At 42.8% G+C, this 21564-nt stretch overlaps 1 protein-coding gene across 5 annotated transcripts in view; it reads left to right on the top strand.

The window, feature by feature from the left end:
- STOX2 (storkhead box 2) overlaps positions 1–21564 on the top strand; it is a 144581-nt gene that overhangs the window by 105387 nt on the left and 17630 nt on the right. The window contains exon 1 of one of the 5 annotated variants that reach the window (XM_087737084.1): positions 18396–18514. The exons of 2 other annotated variants lie outside the window; for them this stretch is intronic. Coding sequence is in view for 2 of the 3 variants with exons in the window: in XM_009474815.2 (XP_009473090.2) it covers positions 18905–18977 (73 nt within the window). In the remaining variant the exon portion in view is untranslated. Of the gene's footprint in view, positions 1–18395; positions 18515–18835; positions 18978–19206; positions 19315–21564 lie in introns of those variants that run through there. 2 more of the 5 variants (XM_009474815.2, XM_087737083.1) reach the window with 2 other exon arrangements.

Here is a 21564-nt window from a genome sequence, read left to right as displayed (position 1 = left end):
CACAAAGTACATTAATAAAACAGTGATTGAGATGCAGAACAAGGCAAAAACGCTTCAAGTTCAAATCCTGCTCAGACTGAATGCAAGTTTTCATTTGAAATTAATGTGTTAAGCTTCTCAAGTTTCACATGAGGAAATATATGATACTGGATATTCTTGTGAGGACATATGTTGAAACTCGTATTGTAAAACTTGAGGCTTACATATGTTTGACTAGTAGACAGAAGCTCTATTTTGTGGAGGTTTTTGGATTCTCAGGAAATTGTTTTCTGATTTGAAACAGAGCTCCAAAGTAGTCAAATTTCACGTGGAAGAAAATCCCAAACCCAGTATTTTTAGATCAGATGAAATACTTAATTCCAGCAGGATCAGGCTGTTTTGTTTCAAATTTGACCGTTTAAATGTTTTAAATATTGCTCTACCTAATGCAGCCTTTCAGAACAAACTAATTTGAAGGGAGAGAAAGAAACACTTCATGTAGGAATACAGTAACAGGAAGTTCTGACATTTGTCAAAATATTTCTCCCTTTCTCCAAAATTAATATTTCACAATATCAGTATAGTTTTCTGATAGGTTTTACTATCAGTGGAATTGTATTCTACACAGTAGGATGTCATTCATGTGAAGCCATTCTTTCTGACTGGGTGTCATCTGTGTTTTGGGGAGATGCTCCAGCAGCGGGTGGAGAAATGCATGATTCTGCCTGTCTTCTTCTGCACGTTATTTTCCACTAGAATGGTTGGTATCTAATGTCTAATAGACCATATTCCTTGGGAAGCTCAGTTATTGCTGGTGATGGTTTTTAACAGATCCTTGGTACTACTGATGAAAATGGGTACATGCTGTCTCTGTCAGAACAGCACTATTTTTAAACGCGTTCTTGGAACGTGCACTTGCTACTTATATTCTTGTTTATTCCAACTATGTGTCCTTACTTTGTTGAAGTCTTGATGGTCTATCGGATATGACAAAATGTGCTTGCTTTTGCAAAACTTGGCCTTTGTTGATAAAACCTGTGCCGATAGACCTGAACCCAGATGCCATTAAAACAGATGGAATTTAGTAAGCCTTTTTAAAGCCCCTTGAAAATTCCAGCTGTCACATGGACTTGCTGTCAGGGTGGTGACTGTGTCAGTCATTTTTGTGGTGAGTGGCCATAATACAATGGAGTTTCATGATAACAGTACAGTGAGGTGCTGGAGCCTGTCCAAAGAAGGGCAACAAAGCTGGTGAAGGGTCTAGAGCGCAAGTCTTATGAGGAGCGGCTGAGGGAACTGGGGTTGTTTAGTCTGGAGAAGAGGAGGCTGAGGGGAGACCTTATTGCTCTCTGCAAGTACCTGAAAGGAGGCTGTAGCGAGGTGGGGGTCGGTCTCTTCTCCCAGGTAACAAGCAATAGGACTAGAGGAAACAGCCTCAAGTTGTGCCAGGAGAGGTTTAGGTTGGATATTAGGAAAAACTTCTTAACTGAAAGAGTAGTCAGGCACTGGAACAGGCTGCCCAGGGAAGTGGTTGAGTCCTCATCCCTGGAGGTATTTAAAAGATGGGTAGATGTGGCACTCGGGGACATGGTTTAGTGGCAGACTTGGCAGTGCTAGGTTAACAGTTGGACTTGATGATCTTAAAGGTCTTTTTCAACCTATAAAATTCTATGGTTCTGTAACTGAGCAGTTCTTACATATAACTAGCGGCCCCCAGAGCAGGAGGTCCTGCTTCTCCATACCTGCCTCGCCTGTGGCCTGCTGCCTCCTACTTTGCTCTGAGATGGAGCTGCCTCTGTCATAACAGGGCACTCCATCACGGTTTGGCATAAAATATTTAGGTTCTTTTGGCAGGACTAGCCTTTTGCTGGGTTAGCTCCCTAAACTAACTCATGGAGAGGGGATCAGCCGTGGACGCTGGCTGTCCTGGGATGGGTCAGGAGAGCAATGGTTAGCCTTTAGATTGGTTAGCTCTGTTGTGCAGTTAGGCATCTCCGAATGCTGTGGCAAGCGATGACTTGTCTGTGTAAGAGCTTCCAGTTTCCTATGAACAAAGGGGAAATACCACAAAACATCACAGGTGTGGTGATGGATTTCTTATGCCATCTGAAGTAGCAGTGATGATGTCCGGTCAACAGCGTTTTCAGTATTAGTCCAGAGGATCTAGCTGAAAATAGTTGTTAACAATAGCTTTGTTTTCCGCTGTAGGTCAGGCTGGGATGGTTTGATCTTTTTGAGGCTTACCCAAATGCACCCGTTGGCAGTGCAGCTGAACAGGGGCTGAGTGCTGTGAGCTGATTTTAACCATGCAGCTCTGCTTTGGTTTCTCCAGAGCTGTTGAAGGGAATTTGGTTCTGGTTCCACTGCCAGCTTAGGTGTTTTTGCCTGTTAAAAGCACCTGATTTCCTGGTAAGGTTTTAAGCACAAAGAAGAGTATATAATTTCTAATATATGTGTCTGACATGAGTGTTTCAAGGGCAATTTGGGTATGTATGGTTTTTTTATTGCCTGTTTAACCCTATCTCTGTTATAAATGGAAGATTTCTGGCATGGGAGAGACCATTTTGCATAAACTATTCAGTAAGGTTTTCCAGATGCTTAGATTTCAAAATTTAAAAAAAGTCTGAAAGGGCCACACATATGCCTAGGATATGCTGAGTACTAGGGGCTGTAAGCATGACTTCATTTTGTATAGGCAGGCCAGAGCTGACTCTAACCTAGTCAGCTCTACTAACACAGGCAGTGTAACTGTTGCACCACAGTGTTCAACACAGACTGCAAAAACTATTTGAATGGTCAGGGAGTTACCCTACATGGGTAGCGTCAAGCTGGCCCAGGCACACTTCCATCAGTTACAGTCGCAGCACTGAATGCACCACAAATGCATTGGGTAGTTTTATGTCATCTCGACCACCCCTTGCTTTTGAATGAAAGCTGTTTTCCTGGTGCCATTTAGGGAGTCCTGACGATTAGCCTGCAGGAATTAGGTGTTCTGGACCTGTTCTGGAGCTTTTCCTCGTGGCTGGAAGAATCCAGGTGTGCTGTTTGAGGATATCCTCCTGGAGTTATAACTGGTCAGTGCAGAGCCTCAAATTTGGTTTTTGCTGTAACTAATTTGCTTGATGATCATCTGTTAGTTCAGTTCAGGTTGACATTTTTGTACCTGCATCTTAGGTGGGAAGTTGGAACAAATTGAGTGCCTAGCCTAGTTTAATCTTTGCCATAATCTTTCCTTTTTAGCACTGAAGGAGAAAAGAGCAAAAACATCCTGTAAGCTTCCAACAAAAATCCAGAATTTTAGTTGCTGGGCAAGTCCTGTATATGGAGGTAGTAGTTATATCATTCCAGGCTTCCAGTTAACAGAAACTATGTGGAGAAGGCTAAGGAATCTTTTGCTTTCAGATACTGCAGAGATATGTGAGCACCAGATTTTTCCTTCTTTTCTTTAAATACAAGCAAGAGATGCCAATAGAAATGATGGCTTTTGATTGTAGGCTTATCATCCTTAAGCTAATAGTCGTGGCACATCTTCTATGGATTGTGCAATTTGGTTGAGCAGTTGCTAGTTTAGCTGTAAGCTATTGTCAGTCATCTTGTCCTCCCTGGTTGTTTGCCAGGTTTCTCCTCCTGTACTTGAGGAAAAAAGGGAATTGTGAATGTTTAATAACAAAAGGTACATGGTTGGTCCCAAAGAAATACCAAAACTGATAAAATCATTATGAGCCTTTTTTCTTTTTTTCTTTTTTTTTTGCCCCCAAAGGAACCTTTTTAAAAGAAGTAATTGATAAATATGTAAAGCTGAAGATCATAAAGAGGAAGTGATCTCATGCTTCCATGCTTCCATGGCCTCATAGATTGTATCTGAAACATGTTGGCTCTGTCTGAACTAGGCTGTGAACTCCTTGGGGCAGGGCCGGTCTTCTTCCAGATCTTGTAAAATGCCAGACACTGCTGGTATCACCTGGTAAAGAACCATTTCCTCATACCTGACTTGCAGAGGAAGTGATGGCTTCCAGTGGCATTAGTAAAGGAAAGATGATTGCCAGCATTTAAAGGTCTCAAAGATTAATGGCAAACAGAGAAGCCCGAGCAATACTATGGGAAATCAATGTATAGGCAAGAAAATGCTTTGGATGCAATATGGTGGCATGACTTTTTAAAAATCTTTGCACTATCTTTTAGCTTCTATGCTGAGTCTTGGCCTGGGATTTCCTGTGTGCCAGAGGTTGCATGATCATAGGAATAGCCTGCTGTTGCTTTTCTATACTGCGTGGCATGGGGAAAATGGATTTAGAGAGGTTTGGGGTTTTTTTCACTCTTGCAGCCATTTGTTTGATATGAAACGGCTGTGCCAGTGGTCTGGTGGATTGTGGGTGCATTTCTTGTGTGTAGTTGCAGGGCAGAGGAAATCCTAGCACTTGTGCTGCCATGCAGCCATTCTCAGTCTTGCTTAGAGTGGTGGCAGTTGCCTTTCAAAATCGGCATCACTCTGCCGTGTTACCTTCTTGATCTTTTTTTCCATTGCTCAAGCAGAAAGTTTCCATTTCTTTAAAGTTAGCCAGCTCCAGTAATGGGTTGCATGTCGAAGTCTGGAATAAAAGCATTTGTGCAACTTCCTTAAGTAATTCAAACGATGAGTGAGCTCATAAAGGGAAGAACATTGAAATTCAGGCTCAATCAGCAGTTAATTGGCTGCTAGTCCATTCTCAGCTTCCCTCATGCCTGAGCGCCGGAGGAGGATGAGGTCATGGTGCTGATTCTTGACCACAGCACGCTGCAGACCTCCCCTGTCTTTCCAGGGCTTGCATCAGCTGCATCCCAAACACAGAATTACTGTGACACAAATACTGCTTTAGCTTTCTTGAGCTTGGTGTGGTTAGGCTGTACATGTTGCTGATGCCCGTGGACCATGAGACACACCAGCCCTAGAAACCAAGTTGCCCATTTACACTTGTGAAGAAAGCCTTCGGCCCCAGTTCAGAGAAAAGTTCAAATTCATCCTCAGGATCCACAGCAAGGCACCTTTGTTACCCTGTGGTTTGCCTTTATAAGCTAATTCACCTGCTTGCTTTTGCTGTATAGTCAGACAGTATTTTATAAGCAGAACCAAGAGATGGAGAATGTGGTTTGTTTTAGCTTTCTGATTTGCACTGCAGCTTTCGTTTTCAGCATGTGTGCTGGTCACTGTTTTTACAAAACATGTTTGGGTCATAGAAACTCCTGTGTCTATTCAAGATAGAGGTAGCGGGTCTTTTTACCCTTCTTGTGCAAAAACATTTCCTTTATGGTTGTCTTTTTAAACAGTAACTTCTTTTTAAAAAAGTGGGAAATTGGCCCAAGTTTCTGTACAAGTGTTGATTCTACCTTAGTAGCAGCCAGTGGGGAGTATTTTGCTGTGGTCCTTTGTTTTACTTTCTTAAACTTTAAAAACAAAACAACAAAAATTTTGGATCGATTTTGAAGCCATGCTGAGTTAAAAGGTCGCATAAAATACTTGAAGGGTTTAACCTTTTGAAGAAGGGGGTGGATTTGGTTGCTGTGACTGTTCCGATTTACTTCTGGTGTCAGCAGCACACGTCTCGTCACGCCGCTGCCCTCGGGGAGGCAAAAGGGGTTTTGTGCCTTTACTGCTTTTTGGAGTACCAAGCCCCCGCCATGCCTTCACTTCAGGTGGGAAGGTTTCTCATGAGGACAGAACGCTGATGCAGGAACTGGATGGAAATCTGCTTTACCACCACGTAAAATCCCCAGCCTCAAACAAAAGCACAAAGAAACCCCACAACCTCAAGTCCAAAGAAACCAATCAACAAAAAATTTTTTTGTTTCTGAGCTCCACCCAGCTGGGACCCGAGTGGTTCCTGAGGCGGCAGCAGCGCAGAGAGGTGCGTGTCCTGTGGGAACTGCTCCCGCATCCAACATGGCGCGGGCACGGGTGGCCTTCGCTGAAGGAAAATGCTGTCCCCGGTTTTGGTTGAAAATGTGAAAACGTGGAGCGCAAAGGTGGGGGTAACGTCGCATCTTTGAACTAGGTGAATATTGCTTTTCTTCCTTGTTTTGGGGGCCCTGAAACGTTGCCATCTTTCCTTTAAGATGTGGGAAGGGAGATGTTGGGGACGGGCCGCAGACGTTGCCGCCACGCGTTGCCATGGCGACGGGCTGCCGTGCCCCCGCGCGGGGCATGCCGGGACGGCGGCGGTGCGGGGCGGCCGCGCCTCAGCGCCGCCGGGAGGTGCCGCTGGTGAGGTACTGCGTCCCCGGGCCGCGGGCCGGGCCGGGCCGGGCCGGGCCGGCGGAGCAGCGTTTCTTTCCCGTTTGAGTCGATTTCCCGCTTTGCTTCAGAATAAAAGCTCCGTCAGCAGCGGCAGCGCGAGTGTGGGTTGGTGTGGCGGGCGGGCCGGTGGTACCGGCGGGGCTGCTCTTCCCGCTGGGAAGCGTGGACGGGGCCTTGCCTTTGTGTTCGGGATTGGCGGGGGGGCGGGGGGGGGGCTGGCGGTTGAACGTGCGCCGTGCTGCGGCGGGCCGCCAGAAGAGGACCGTTCCGGTAGCGGCCCTGCGTTTCTCCTCAGCGCAGGCTGAAAGAGAGGGCCCGGGTGAAACCCGGCCCCGGCCTAGGCGCACGGCCTAGGCGCACGGCTCGTTCGAGGGCGGTGGGGTCCTACAGCAGGGCTGAGCGCGGCCGTTGTGTGCGGGCCTGGAAAGCTGTAGGGGCTGGTGGCAAAGCGAGCAGGTCTGGTACATCTAGGCCCTTCCTTTGAGGTTCTTTATTGCCGGTGCTGGAGGGCAAAGAAACAAATACATTTGGAAATCGGTTACAAAATTTCAAAGCATATGTAAAACACTGTGAAGCATCTCATCAGTCTGTCTACATTATTTCTTCTCAACGTTTTTAACAGTCGTCCAACTGCAAAATAGAGATCTAAATTTTCCAGAGCGGTGGGTGAGACTCCCAGTGAAGGCTTGATCAGCTACTGCAACATGGTCCAATGTTTTCTTCCAGTCCTAGAATGGAAATTGGTATTAGTGCCTACGCTCATAATGCTGGAAGTCTCTCCTTCCAGCTCCAGTAAGCTGCAAGTAGGCCCTTACTCAAAATTTTCCTGCAGTTGCAAGATGCTCTTGCACTGTACAGCTGCTTTATGGTTGCGTCAGAGCGCAGGTTGCAAATTACAAACCAGGCTGTTTTAGGATTTTTAGATCTTAATCTTAAAATCTGGGACAGTCCCCGACAGGTAAATTATGCATGCATAGTACACCTGATGTGTTGAACCTGCTGCACATGTGAGATGAGTCTATATGCATGCAGTAGCTAGTTCCCAGACATCAGGCAGCCTCAGTTGCCAGGCATCTGGAAAAGTGGGCAATTACTTCAGACATACAGGAAGAGTGTTTTCGTGTGCAAGCATGCATGGGGCATAGGATTTCTGTGAATAATGTAGTAAGTCTGTTCTCAGCTGGTATCATCCTTCCTTTCATTCCTTCCTCCGCTGATGGACTATAACTCCCTTTAAAAACTGAAACCAAATTAACTTTAAATTTATGCTCTGGATAGTTGCATGGGAGCCTCAGGGGTTCCTTGAGGGGCCAGGAAGCATTCATCAAGTGATTGTATTTGTGCTATTCTTGAGTTGCTCCGTGGTGGGGAAGTGGGGAGATAAAGGTTTTTGAATAGTTTCAAACAGGTTCTGTAATTTTGTATTTTACAAAATTTTTAAACAGGGTATTCGCTGGGGTGTAAACCAGATATTGTTGAAACAAATGAACCACTAAGAGTGTAATGAAATTATTCGTACAAGTGTTTTATTCTAACAGTAATGTTAGTGGTAAAGATTCCCATGACTACAAGTATATTTTGCAGAGAAGGTTCTTCTAAATAATCACTGTTTCTTGCTTTTTAAACAAGTATTTAAAGCACTGTAACTTAGAATGCATATTTTTTTCAAACTTTCTTAGGAACATAGACTCCCAGTTTGGAATCATCTTCACAAATCCTTACCTAAACAGTAAGGTGGGCTAAGGCAAGGTGCTTCCAGACTTCCTTTTCTGGGTTTTTTTTTGGTCATTTTCTGGAACTTACTGCTGGCTTTGAACACCTGTGAATAAACTAGCAGACAATTTGAGGAGAGGGTCTGACTGCTGTCTGCATTTGCAAAATCAAATGACTGAGGTGTCAAAAGATATGGAAGTTGTTTCAGGATTCATCTCGCATGTAATAGCTCAAGAGGCAGCCTGCAGTTCACTCAGTTACTTGGGAGCTGTCAAAGAAAGCAATATCTTATTTTACAGTATTATTGAAAAAAGGGGGCATGCCAGACAAAGACAATTTACAACCCATTTATTTTCAGCATTTTCCTAATTCCCATTATTTGAACTAAAACCCATCTTCCTGACAGACCAGCTTCTTAGTTCCCTTAATCCTGCAGCAAAGTGATAATCCTTTATTTGTGACCTCACAGGCTGTTGCTGTGGAGAATGCTGTGATATCACAAAGCCAGCACTGTGACTTCACTGTTGGTGGAAGCCATGGTTGAAGGAGATGGCCCACTCTCTGGAGGCCTGGGGGAGAATTTATGTAATTCTGGTGTTCTGCAAGCACTTCCTAAGGAGCAGTATCTGGCAAACAGGCTTGCATAATGTCTGTCTGCGTAGGTGATGAATGACACAGTCAGAGGCTGCATATGAGGGGAAAATTTGTGGTGATTATGTTTGGCAAGGTTACTCCTGCCCTTGAAAGAAGTTACGTTATCAGGAGTAAAATGTCACTGGGAAGTTACACAAAGCTTTCATGTCCTCAGTCTCCAAAGATATCATGAGGAAGTGACTCTGAATACCAGAATGATTTTCTCTAAAGCCAAGAACTTACTGCTCTGTGACCCTCTTTTCTTTTTCTTCATCTTAAGAATATCATTTTGCAAACCCAAAACTTTCCTTGGAAACACTAATTACATCAAAACTTCCACCCAAATTGTCAGGAGCAGGACAAAAGACGTGTAAATCACATTCAAACCTTTATGCCCTAAAGTAGACTTTTAGGCTCTTACTTATCGATGGAAGTACGAAAGAGATGCATAACTTCAGGCATTGTGTCCGAGACTTTCAGATATTCCCAAATATCTTACGTGCATGGATTCTTTTCACGTTCAAGTTTGCGCTTTTATGCCAGGTTCCAGAAATGAGTGCCTAAAATAAGGCTCCTAAGTAACTCCTGAGTAACTCCTGATTTGCAGAAGTACTGAGAGTACAGCAGCACTCAATGGAGATAAAGGGAAGTGCAGATCTACGTCAGTTTTGAAGCTCAAGCTGTGACTATTAGAAACAACATATGGCAATAGGAACCAAATTTGGCTCCTTTAATATCTCTGCCTTTGACCATAACAGGAAGTTTTTAGAGAAATAGTACTTGAAACTCTAAATGTCAATGGTTGTCTACTCTTCAAGAGTGAAGCTATTGGAACCTAGGAAAAAAATATTAGTAAAAGAAAAGGGTAATACCTTTGTTTTAACATTTACTTTTTTAATATATTAGGGAGCATATGATTGAACAACAGGAAGACATTCTTGCCTCTAATAAAATTAGTATTTTATTTTTACTATCGATTATTCCATTTCTAATTTTCACTTTTTTTATGCGTGATACGAAAGATCATGCAGATGAATTTAGCAGGATTATGCATGTACAACTGCCCCCATTGATGTAACTTTTGGAAGTTGTATAAGCTAAATCAGGTTAAAAAAATGCTCTTATTCCAGAACAAATGTGGATTTACATAGGTATAATTACACGAAGATAATTCTGGCAGTAAATTAGTCTTTTAGACCAAAGCCCTGAGGTCAGTTTCCATCTTCTCCCTGTTACACAGATGTTCTCCAGATTGTCTTCAGAGAGTGTACCAAACGGGATGCTGCGTAACAAATCCATGTTGCCATACCTCAATTAAATGTAGTACCAGAATTAAAATAAAATACCACAATTTAAAGAAAAAAATGACAAACCTCATGCAGAGGCTTTGCAGACTACACATGGCATGCAGGATGCACTTTGGGCAGCCCCGCGTTTTCAAGTTCTTGTCGATTACACCTTCTTTCTATGAAACTACATGGGCATGTGTGTTTTGAAGAGCTGCTCATAAAGCAGCAGAACACTTCTAAAGACAGCATTGGTGATGACATGCTTAACTGCTTTCACATGTTTTGGTTCAAACTGCCCAAACCATTAGCATGCTCCCTCAGTGGAGTGATGTTGCATGTGTGCCTTATTAGCCTGCACGCTACTCATTTACTCTCAGCTTTCCTTACTGTCCTGTAGGCTCCCATCCTTCCCCTAGCTTTGATCTTTCATCATAAAAGCTTAGGAGCAGCCCTTTGGAGAACAAGCTAAATGTTTCTTTTTAGCTATTTCGCCTGTTCCAGACACTGGGAGGGCTCATTCAAAGCCGCAGGAAGATGCAGGTTCCCTTGGCCAGAGCGAGGCACTCTGGCTCAGCCCGAGCTGCTGGGGATGCTCCCTCTGATGGGTCGCTGGCACTTGGGCTTTGGGCTGCAGCGCAAGATAGGTTTGCTCTGTCCGGCTTTCAATTGAGACTTTGAACGGAGGCTTTCATTGAATTCTCTGTGTGGCACGGGGTGAAGGTCAGCCTAGAAAACAAAACAAAGGCAAGCATTGAGTGGATGCAGAGCACATGCAGATCGGCCTTCACAAAACAACTGTCCTTTTGTTCCCTTCTTTCTTCATTGATACACGAAGCCTGTTCCCACTTTGCTTATTCCAGCAATCCTGTAGACCCGTACATTTTCCCAGCCTTCCTACAGCTGGAGGTACTAATTTTATTTCTTACCATTTGGTTATTATTCCTGCTTCCGTTTAGCCCTGCTAAGCATTTGGATTCTTTTAACAAGTCTTCTTTCATCATTAACATCACATATGCTGCATCGCCTGCTTTAGGAATCAAACAAAATTCATGTCTTTCCTCACATTTCCTTTTAACCTTTCCTGTGTTTTTTCTTACTTATATTGTTTCTTGGTTTTCTCTCCCATCTTCTGCTGCTGCTAATTCAATCTTTATAGCCTAGATTTTTCTTTACATAGCCTCGACATCAGCTCTTTAAGACTAAAACTTGTAGCTGCCAAACAGGCAGGAGGAACAGCAGAGGTTTCAAAAAATGCTTTTAGGGCTGCCAACATCCCCTGTAGGCATTTCCAAGGGCTGGTCTGCGGGGCAGTTCCAGCCTCCCAAAGGGGGTGGCCAGGTGGGGAGAGGGACATGCACCATCCCCTTCACCATGTGCAATTCAGTGTTAACTGATGACCAGAAATGCTTTTGAAGCAGAGAGCCTTGTCAAGCTCCGGCTCTGACAGAGACACTTTTTACCCTTCTGAATAGGAGTCACGTGCCCTTGGGCCCGTAAGGTCTGGGTGAGTTAAAGTACTGCCTGTGGGGATAGCTCGTTGAAAGGATATGGCAGTAACTGTAAGCCCTTTTTTCTTACGGTCCAGAATAAGGAATGACAACATAATGACAAAATAAGTAATGACTTTTGTTGTGGTTGTTTTAATGTGTGTTAAGAAAATAGTATCTTGCTACGGCATAAAATGTAGTTATTCAGAGCTTGGATTTATACCACCTCTATCCTTTGATCTCAAAATTTTGTTATATGTGATTTTCTTTCTGTGTCCAGTGGTTACTTGCCAAATTTGTTCAAGAAATTATCCCAAATCTCTCCTTTTGCTAGCCTTTTGGTTTAGTTCAGTATAAGTTGAGATCATCAGCAGCTCCTGAGATCATCTCAGGAATGTAGTCTTGATATCCTAGTTTAGGTCTCTCTATACTGAATAAGAGGGCGAAGACACAACTATTTTTATGTGTTCTCATCTTTCAGAAAACTGGGTCATAGAGACACTTGGGGAGCGCAAGGACTCTTCCACGCTCTAGTGCTTTATAAATGCTTGGTGAAAGTCCAAGAGAAAAGTCTTGTCGAGCTCTGTTTAGAATACAGAGGAGAAAAAAGAATGGCCAGTTCTGGTCCCTGGAAAGGGTTAACAGTGTTCTGTGCAGCAGGGATCAATACCAAATGTTTGGGTTTTAATACCTGTATTAGAAATCTGAAGGATGGAATGGATAATGAAGTGGTAACCTCATCTGTCAGATCACAGTTGTTCAGGTTCATTAAGACTGCAAGGAGGACTTCAGAAGGCACTAACGACAGCTGAGTAAAACAGCTGAGCAATTCTGCAAAACAGTGACATCAGCAACCTAGTGTAGGCAATGCAGTGAACACTGGAAAAACCGTGCTCAAATAGCTTAGGTTTCATACTTTTTTAGGAGCATGGTCTGCACATTGCTGGAGTCAGTGGCAAACATGTTAGATGAGGGGAGGGGTGGTAATTAAAAGTCTAAACATAAGACTGTGTAAATTAGGAAATATGTAATAAGTCACGCAAGAGAGCTCTGTCCGTGAAATTGATACTTTAATCCTTGTTTTGGATACTGTGTTTGGTTTTATGGCTCACGTCCAGGGAGATTTTCAGATTCCTGAAATTTCACTTAAAAGAGCAGGAGGTAGGGAGGTGTTACTGTTATAATAGTAGTAAAATGCCTGTTGTACGTTTTGGTTGACTGCTTCCTGTAATAAAACAAGTGCTCGGTAAAATTAAGAAGCAAAAACCATGTGAAATGGACGGGAGGAAACATTTAATCTAGCGAGTTGTTTAATTGTGGGAACCACTGGCTCCAGGTACTGTCATTTATTTGGGGAGGTAGTTTTTGATTGCTGCATTTGCTGGTAGTCATGCTAATTGGGAGAAGAAATGAAAATCTCCCTGTCCTTGAGGACGTCAAAAGAACTGTTTTTCTGTCTGGAACAAGGGCATTTCCCTTTAAGACACAGCATATGCTAGTGGCAATGTGTGCAGTTGGTTTTCTAATGCTTCCTCTAAGGTGCTCGACCAGCATGAGAGAGGCAGCAGATCTGGTGAGCTGCTCAACTGTTGTGCCATGGCATTTCCCATGTTCCCATCCTCACAACTGATCCCCACACAGGAGAGACCAAAGGGCAGAATTTGAAAGTATTTTGAGCCATTGTGGGAAATAGGGGCTACTGTATCTACCCCATGCAGGTAGAGCATAGGGGCAGAATATCCTAGTATAGTTACTGCATGTATTAGGGTGTAAGGTATTTTGATTTCACAAGCATTAAAGTACATTTTCTCAAATGCACTCCAGCCATAGTGAAAACTCTGCTTTCCACCACAGGGAAAAAAATGACCCAGTAAACTCTCAACTGCTAAGTCTTTGGAGTGTCTAACCTTTTCTTTTTAAAACCACTTTTGGCACTATTTTAATTGATTCCATGCCTGGCCTTTTCATCAGTTCTCTCCTAGCCAGGAAAAACTGGGCTGTTAAAGGCTGCTGCAGTACCATGGGACTTGTGTTCAGTGTTGCAGGTTCTTATTTTAACCTGAAGTTATCTGCCAGTCATCACTGTTTGTTTGAAAAGCTGTGACCACTGCAGTTATCATCTTTGGGATGAAAATCCTTCCATGGTTACAGCAGTCAATATAAATGAGAGAGGGTACACTATGTCATTGGGTTGTATTGCTCATCATCCCTTTACCTTTCAAGAATTTTAGCTGCTAACTAGACTCTTGCTGAATATTTGGTGCAGCATCCCCAGCCACACTGAAAATGTGTTCTGGCTAAACTGAAGAGGATAGTGAAGAACATGTGGCTAAGACAGGCTGATTGTTGTGTTTCAGCAGTCATGTTCTGCGCTTTCAGGAGCGTTTATAAAGGAATATTTTTCTCTGCCTTTATAAAATTTCCACCCTAAACGAAAACATCTAGGCTTAGCATTGTTTGTTGTTTTTTTTTCTTTTGTTTCTCATGTGCTCACTCTCTCTTGCCAAATCTCCTCTAGTGTCAGATTTTTTTAATGCTTCTATCTTTCCTCGCATTTACTGTTTGCTGCCAGAAAACAGGCAGGCTTTGTTTTTGAGGGGGTGGGGTGGTGGTGTGGTCGATGACAATATAGCTTTAACATTAATCGAATTAATTTAATAGTAACAGGTTCCTATGCATAAAAAAAAAACCACACAAAAAAACCAACAAACAACCATCCTCCTCTCCTGTCCCATGGTCCTAGCTACAAAATCTGTTAGAGAATTCTGTGTGGTTTAAAATACCACATACTTTCCAGTGAGCTATAATTTAAAGAAGCCTCATTTATTAGTCGAATTCTAAAAAGACAATTGTTTTACCTACTGGGCTTTTGGGGGAGGGAGTTTTGTGGGCTGCTTTGTTTTTCGCGTTAAGGCTTGATGGATTCATTCAAATGCTGTGTACTGGGTTGTTGTATTAGCCAGCATGGCACAGGGTTATGGTTCTGTCCTGCATTAGGTAACATTTGAAGTATTGTTTTTTCATTATAGTTTTTGTGGCTCTTTTTAGTGTGTGATAAAGTGGAGATGCTTAAAAAATGGGTAACAAATAAGAAGAATGGGATGGCCAAAGATCCTTAATCATATCCACAGAGTGAGCTGTTAAAGTATAATGGGTAAGATCATGGTCTTGGGAGTCAAACCCAGGAATATTTGCTTCAAACTCATTAGTTGCAGGCAGCATAAAAAAGATGCCTGGAACCAGTTATTCAGTTGTGGGGTGACAGTGAACCACTAATGTAGTACAGTTGTGAAAAAAGCAAGTTTCGTTCTTATATATAGGGCAGGGCATTTCCACTAAAAGTATCGACATTTCAATTTCCTTGTACCTGACGCAGGTGGGAGGTTAGCTGGAGCACTAGAATATGGTGCAGAATTCTGGTTGTTGCTTTTTAAAGAAAAGTTATGTAAGTTAGAGTAAATGTAGAAGAGTCTTCTAGAAAGATTAAAGGGACAGGAGGGGCAGACATAGGAAAGAACACTAAAAGAGCGTGCTTTTTTTAAAGCCAGTGGAATGAGATCTGAAGGAGGGGAGGTATGTTCTCTGCAAATACATCGGGGTGTAAGCAGCAGGAGGGGAAAAAAAGAAAGATTATTTAAGCTCCTAGAGAACATTAGCACAAAAACAGATGGGCATTACTTGTTGGGATATTGCTGAATTTAATATCCTGATCATGTTCCCTCTTGTATTTTCTTAAGTGATTTCTTAAGGAACCAGAAGATTTGTTCAGGTAAGCCAAGTAGAACTTATTAGCATACTGCAAGTAAGTTGTTATTAGTGGAGCACTAGTATGTCAAAATTTGTAGTATGAAGAGGTTTCTTAAAGAAATAGAAGTGTAAATTTGTATCTTTCTGATGTTCCTTAGTCTGGCTTCTTCTGGGGCCACAGGTTGTGTTCCCAGTCTGGTGTTTGGGTGTTTCCTGCATTGTGAAGTTGGTTCCTGTAGAAGTAATTGTAATGATAGATGACCATAGTCTCTGCAGCTACAGACTCCGAATGCTGAGGCTGATTTTAGCCTCTGACATTCGGGATCCGCTGAAACTGGTACAGGCTAGTCTAAATTTTCTCATGCTCTTGATAACCTTCTTGGCATCTTTTGGTGGTGTTCTTTTTTGACCTTTTTTGTTCTGCCCCCCATTTGAGCACATTCTTTTTCTTCTCTTGAGTTTCCCTCTGGTGATGGTGAAAGGGCTGTGGCAAAGGAAGGGAATCCCAGGCCCTGGCTTGGGAGGGCTCAAGGATGTATGCAAGCTAATGTGGAGTTTGACAAAGGAGCCTGTGTTCAACTCCAACACAATGCATGTGCAAAGGAAGAAAATGGGATCTTTACATCATCTGCTTTCTCAGTGTATGATGGAGATCTCTCTCAGGCTATACAGTATTCTGTACTGGTCTATTCGGATGCACGTGCATGCATGGAGTTATAGAGAGAGGAGTGTATGGTGTATTCGTGCCGTACACTGTCAGTAAGGCAGCTTTTGTTTCAGTACCAACTTATGTCGTGTGCTGGGGGGGGGGAGATGTGGGATGGAGGAACAGAGTAGCTGCCTCGATTGGGAAGTGCATGTGGTATGTTGGCTAGGCCTTCCTCCTCTGAGGTCATGCTGCAGTAGCATCACTGATGATGGCAGCGCTGGTTTATCTGTCAACTTCAGCTCTTCTAAACATTCTCATTTACCTTTTCCCCGCTGCTGATCTCTCCTTTCACTTCTGCTCTCTGCCATGCTTTGAGGTATCAGGTACTTCTGGCTGTTCTTAATACCGATTAAAGGGCTGCCTAACAGTGCTGTGAGCTGATGGATGTGAGTAAAGGCATGCCTAGGTGCATGTGCACACAAGGTGTATGTGCACCTGGGTACATGTGCACGCTCAGTGCATTCTAGGTGTCTCTAGGGCATCACACATGCAAGAGGAACTGTCTCACTCCAAGAGCTTGCAGTTGTATTTGTCTGTGCAGAGCAGCTGGTCCTGAGTGTGGAACTCGGGTTCAAGTGCTAGAGAAATTTGTTAGAGAGAAAGGATATTTGGGTCGCGGTATTACCCTCATCTTTCTTCCGCCAGTGTTTTAACGGTGGTGGTAGTAGCGTAACTACTGCTGCAAGACTTGTGCATGCGTGTGAAAACAGGACTGCATGCACAGGCCCAGCTACTCAGCTTTGCGTGAATGTCATCTGGAGCAAAGGAAAAGCAGATTGGAGCTCTCATTTTTTCTTTCGGTAGGTGCCTGTTGTAATTCACTTTTAAGCCCACGGACATTTTTCTTACTGTAGTGAGTTTCATTGCTGTAAAGTGGGCGTGGGCTTAGCAGACAAACAACCAGAATTTCCGCAGGATGATCCTGAGGGACCCAAACATTGCAAATGCCAAGTTGGATTCATTAGAGGCTTTGCGGCTGATCCTGCAGCCCCAGGGAAGGCAAAACTCCTGTAAAGTTGAAGGAAGATTTCCTGGAATGAGGCCTTTCAGGGAACATAGAAATTGATGACTCTGTGTAATAGCAAAAGCCCAGCTTTTAATGTTCAGATCTTGGCTACTGTGTAACTACAGGTGTAGCAAAGCACCCAGCCTACCTTACACTTGTAAATTAGCCTGTTTATAATATGGCTTTGCTGCATAACAATCACCATAGACCTGTAAACAAGTGATGTTTGTTAGTTGTGTAACCCAGCTATTTGCTTACCCTTTTGAAACACATAGACCTATTTGAGGCTGTGTTTGACTCTTTCATTGCCAGGGTAGTTGTAAGGCTAGGGCTCACAGCACAGGGAGGTGGTCACCTTTGTATTTAATTCAGTCCTAAACACCTGGTGTGTTCATGTAGGGGAGAACCTAAAAGAATTGCCTGTTCCAGCACGGCACAGGTGAGCCCTGAAGTGCTGTGCTTCAGGATTTTATGGATTATGTACCTGCTATGCTTCAAACTATGTCAGAGTGCTTAGGATACAGGAACCGTTAAAGAAGTGTCCCATGGCGACATTCCTGTTTTTGTTTGCCCCTCCATTTCTGCATATCAGTCTCCTCATTTTGGTGACTAGATCACAACTAGAAATAGTTCTTTTGCAGTAAAGGCAATTTTGAATGTTTCCTTCTCTTAAAGGAAAATCCCCAAACAACTAAAAATGTTTCTCCAAAACAGCAGCATCTGTATCTCATCACACACTATTCCTACCTCCTCTTCTGTGTTTTCCTGATGCTTTAGCTTAGCATATCCTCACCAAGCAAAGGAAAACCTAGCACTGGGAGTGAGATCCTGACACAGTGACCTCGTTCTGAGCATTACCTTCTTTGTCAGTAGCAGCAGAAGCTGAAGCAGCTCTGCTGGCTCTCGGCACTTGGAGCAGTTTGACATTTTCTGTCTGGCATGGTTTCAGGGCTCACTTTGTTTTGAGGCCAAATGCTTGAACAGGATGATGAAAAATGAGCTTGCAAGAACTTGTCCACTGCTTCTAATTTTTTGATAAACAGTCTGCAGCAGCACAACTTTGATCCAGTGTACGGCAGAGCTGTTTGTTACATGCAGGTCTGCAGCATTCTTCAGGACTGACAAAGGAGAGTACATCTTTCTTTTTAATCAATAGAGTAAAAACTGGTAAGTGTCATGCTAAATAGTGAATAATTTAAGAGAATATTGGTCCGTGTAAGTGTGTGTGTGCACGTATGCCTGTGCATTTGTGGTTTTGTGTATTGGGGGGTTGTGTATTACATCAGGCAGGTATGTTAGGGGTAAATTTTTTGTCTTGACTAGAGGGTTAAAGCTTTAACTTGTCTTTGCTAATGCATGTAAATAGCTTTCTTGTCCACTTAATGAGGAGGCTGGCTTGTTATCCTGTACAATGCAGCTGGGCACCGTTCCAGAAGCAGAGGCACTTCGTTTCAAAGACAAAGAAGCCAGCGCAGACATAGGGAGAAACCTGGAACGTTGCGCCGTGGATTTTTTCAGAGCGATGACTCATTTCAGTTCACAAAGGATTCTGGGCAGGGTAGTGAGAAGTCAGGTTGGCTGATCCATTCCTATGACTTCACTTTGCAGAGAGCCAGGCAGAAGAGGAGTGACACTGCAGAATCCTGAGGCACTGCAGTGGAGAGGTGCTTTGCAAAGACTGTGAGTGCCTATGGAACAGGGGGTGGTGTCAGAACGTGATTCCAGCCGTTCCGTGGAAATAGGGCAAAAGGAGAGAGATGTTTTCAAAACACTGTGTGGGAGTTATATTTGTAGTCCCCTTTAGATTCTCTACCTCCACCTCCCCTGTCGTTTCTTAACCATTTATTTCTCGTACTTATGTGAGAATTGTATGAAATAGCATTCGTTTCAGTGGACCTGCATAGGTACTGTATTCTTTTTTATTTTCTGGAAGCCCCTATTTCCTGCTTTAAGAGGTGGGTGTTTAGCATATTACTGCTGAAAAGCATGCTTTGTTTTTCTTCTTTCAGGTCTTGTGGCACTGACCTATGCTGCAGCCCGCCAGCTTCCACAGTGATATAAAGCCCCAATATGCACATTGTTGTTACATCACAACTACTTTGGATACTGTACTGGAGCATGGAATCAGACCATAGGGGTTCAGGTAAGTCCCCCTTTTTTAACATATTGTGTGCCAGGAATATAGACATGGACATTTATTAAAAGATGCATTTGAAAGATATTGTCTGAGGAAACACGTTCTTAAAGCACACAATATGTTAAAAAAACACAATCCCACCCTCCTTCTTCCCAGGATAAGCAATGCCACCAAAATCTCCTCGACTGAATCCTCTGGGAAAGTTCCGTGCTCCAGCAGAAGCTTTATGATCATAGTTGTAACATGTGCTGGGATATCACTTTGGATCAGGAGGCAGCTGGCCACAGGACTTGAACAAAGAAAAGGAAATTTAAATCACAGGAAACACGCAGGATGAATGCATGTAAGACAAGTCTGCTGGCTGTGGGCAATTTAGCACCTGTTTCTGAAAGTTAGTGCCACTTGGTGAACCTGGAGATCATGCTTTAAGCTGTGTCCGAATGATTAAAAAGATCAGTTTACGTGGTTGAAGTTAATAACTGGCAAGGGACTAGAACTTTGCTCAGAGGTCAGTGTTTGTCATATGATTGGTCGTTACTAAGGTTGCTGTGTTTTCTTCAGGCTGGTTAGAATTGGAGTGGTCACATTGCTAGGTCACATTCTTGAAGCGTTCATGATCTGTATCTGCAAGGGAAGGTATGTTTTGGTGTGCATGCATTTCAGAGGTGCAGAACGAGCTTGCTGGTTAGCCAATGTGTTACTGCATTCGTCAAGCCTTTGTTTAAGCTGCTCTTAAACAGGAATAAATGGACAAATCTTTAATGTATTTTTTTTCTTACTGTTATCAGTCCTCTGGTATGTGTAACTGTCTAATAAACACAACCTGCAGCTTTGTTCATAAAATACTCCAGGAAATGTGGTTTAAAAGGAGGATTTAGCTATGGCTGAGAACAGCACAAGCAACACACCTTCTAATTTTCTTCATTTCAGATTTTGCCAGTAAAATGTGTTCTTTTCTGTGTTAGTGTGCTAGTGCAGATCCAAGGTATTTCAGAGTAATCTGGGTAATACCACAGAAATCTACATATTCTTCCTGTTCCCTCCAGTTGTTTAATCAGATGGAAACATTGTCTGGCTTAAAATGGCAATTATATATCATTGTTGTGAGTTCACATAAGAAAGGTTTTGGTGATTCAGTCACGTTGGGGTTTGGCGGGGAAAAGGGGTAATGTGCAACCCAGGCCAGACATGTAACTTGTTCAACATCTGTCCCTTATTTAAGTAAATGTGAAAATGTGCTTTTTCTAGAAGGGGCTTTTCACTTATGGTATTCTAGAAAAAAAGGTGATAATATTCTAGGCTGAAGAGCCCTCTTTTTGCCCACTACCAGTAGTTTTGGTTTTGTTTGTTAGCTACCCTTTGTTTGAAAAGGGCCTTTTTGTAGTTCTTCTGTAGTGAAATCATAGGCAAGTGTTCACCAGAACAGGCTGTTGGCAAGAAATTTTTTTGTAGGGGATTTCTATCGCAACCACCACTATAATCATGAGGTGCCATGAAGTTACTGTACTCTAGTTTTATGTTTTCTGATTAATAACGTAGTTCTGTAAGCAGCAAAAGTAGCGAAGTAAGATTTCCCTTGACAAATGTTTTTTGACTGGATTCTCTCCTCTCTAGTGGGAGGTGGCTATGCCTGAAGCGCTGTGCAGATGGAGCAGGCATAGCAAACGCTTGTTTTTAGAATCTCTGTTGTCTAGTGAGGCTCGACTTCTCTGGCACATGCACACACACAGACTGTGATTGTGCAAGCCTTATTTCCTGTGGAAACCAGGCTAAAAATCATGTTTAAAGGTTGTCTTCATCCATAGGAAACAAAAGGCTAAAAAGGTTGGATGGAGAAGAGAAACTGGGCTTTGGCTTCCTATATTTTACAGGATGCAGCATGTAATCAGAGTCTCTTCCCCATTTCGGGGAAGTAGTGTGTATAAATTCTAATATAGTGTGGCTTTGCACTGTGATTTCCTTAATTTTCCTTCACAATGGCTGTACTGAATTGGTTCCATTTATAAGCCAAGGGATGATTTATCAAACAATCTTCATGCAAACTTCATGGGACAGGGAGTTTGACTTCCAGGTCACTTCTTTCCAGCAGCAGAATCACTGGTACTGAATAAAAATTCTGTCATCAGTATGTAGTTGATACTTCAATTGCTGATGCATGATGCAGAATATAGTCTACCTTGTTATCTCCCAAGATGGTGGTACCCAGACTTTGAGAGAACAGAGACACTAGATAAACTGGCACAGGAAAGATTCTGGCTGGTATGGGTTCAGGATGTGAGAATTTTCATTCCCAGTTACAGATGATCACTTTCTCATCTGTGTGTTAAGGATAGCTATGGTTACCCAGTTTTTCGGAATGTTTTGAAATCCACTGAAGAAATGTGCCATGTGAGAGCTAAGCGTTTATTTTATGTGCTACATAATCTTTTGTTCTAAGTAACAATAATTATTTTTTTTCCCACAGGGTAGCGCTATAAATCCCCAAGGCATAAATGAGGACAAATCCCATTCGTTGTTTGTTATGTGCTTAGATGTTTTTGAAAATTAAGTGCCACTTAAAACAAGAAGTCTAGAAAACTTTTTGTTTTTAAAT

This window comes from Nipponia nippon, unplaced genomic scaffold, assembly GCF_047370975.1.
Source record: "Nipponia nippon isolate SJK-2023a ecotype South Korea unplaced genomic scaffold, ASM4737097v1 scaffold_6, whole genome shotgun sequence".
In the NCBI taxonomy this organism is placed as follows: domain Eukaryota; kingdom Metazoa; phylum Chordata; class Aves; order Pelecaniformes; family Threskiornithidae; genus Nipponia; species Nipponia nippon.
The sequence above is the reverse complement of the archived record's forward strand: the minus strand, read 5'-3'. Positions and strand labels throughout refer to the sequence as shown.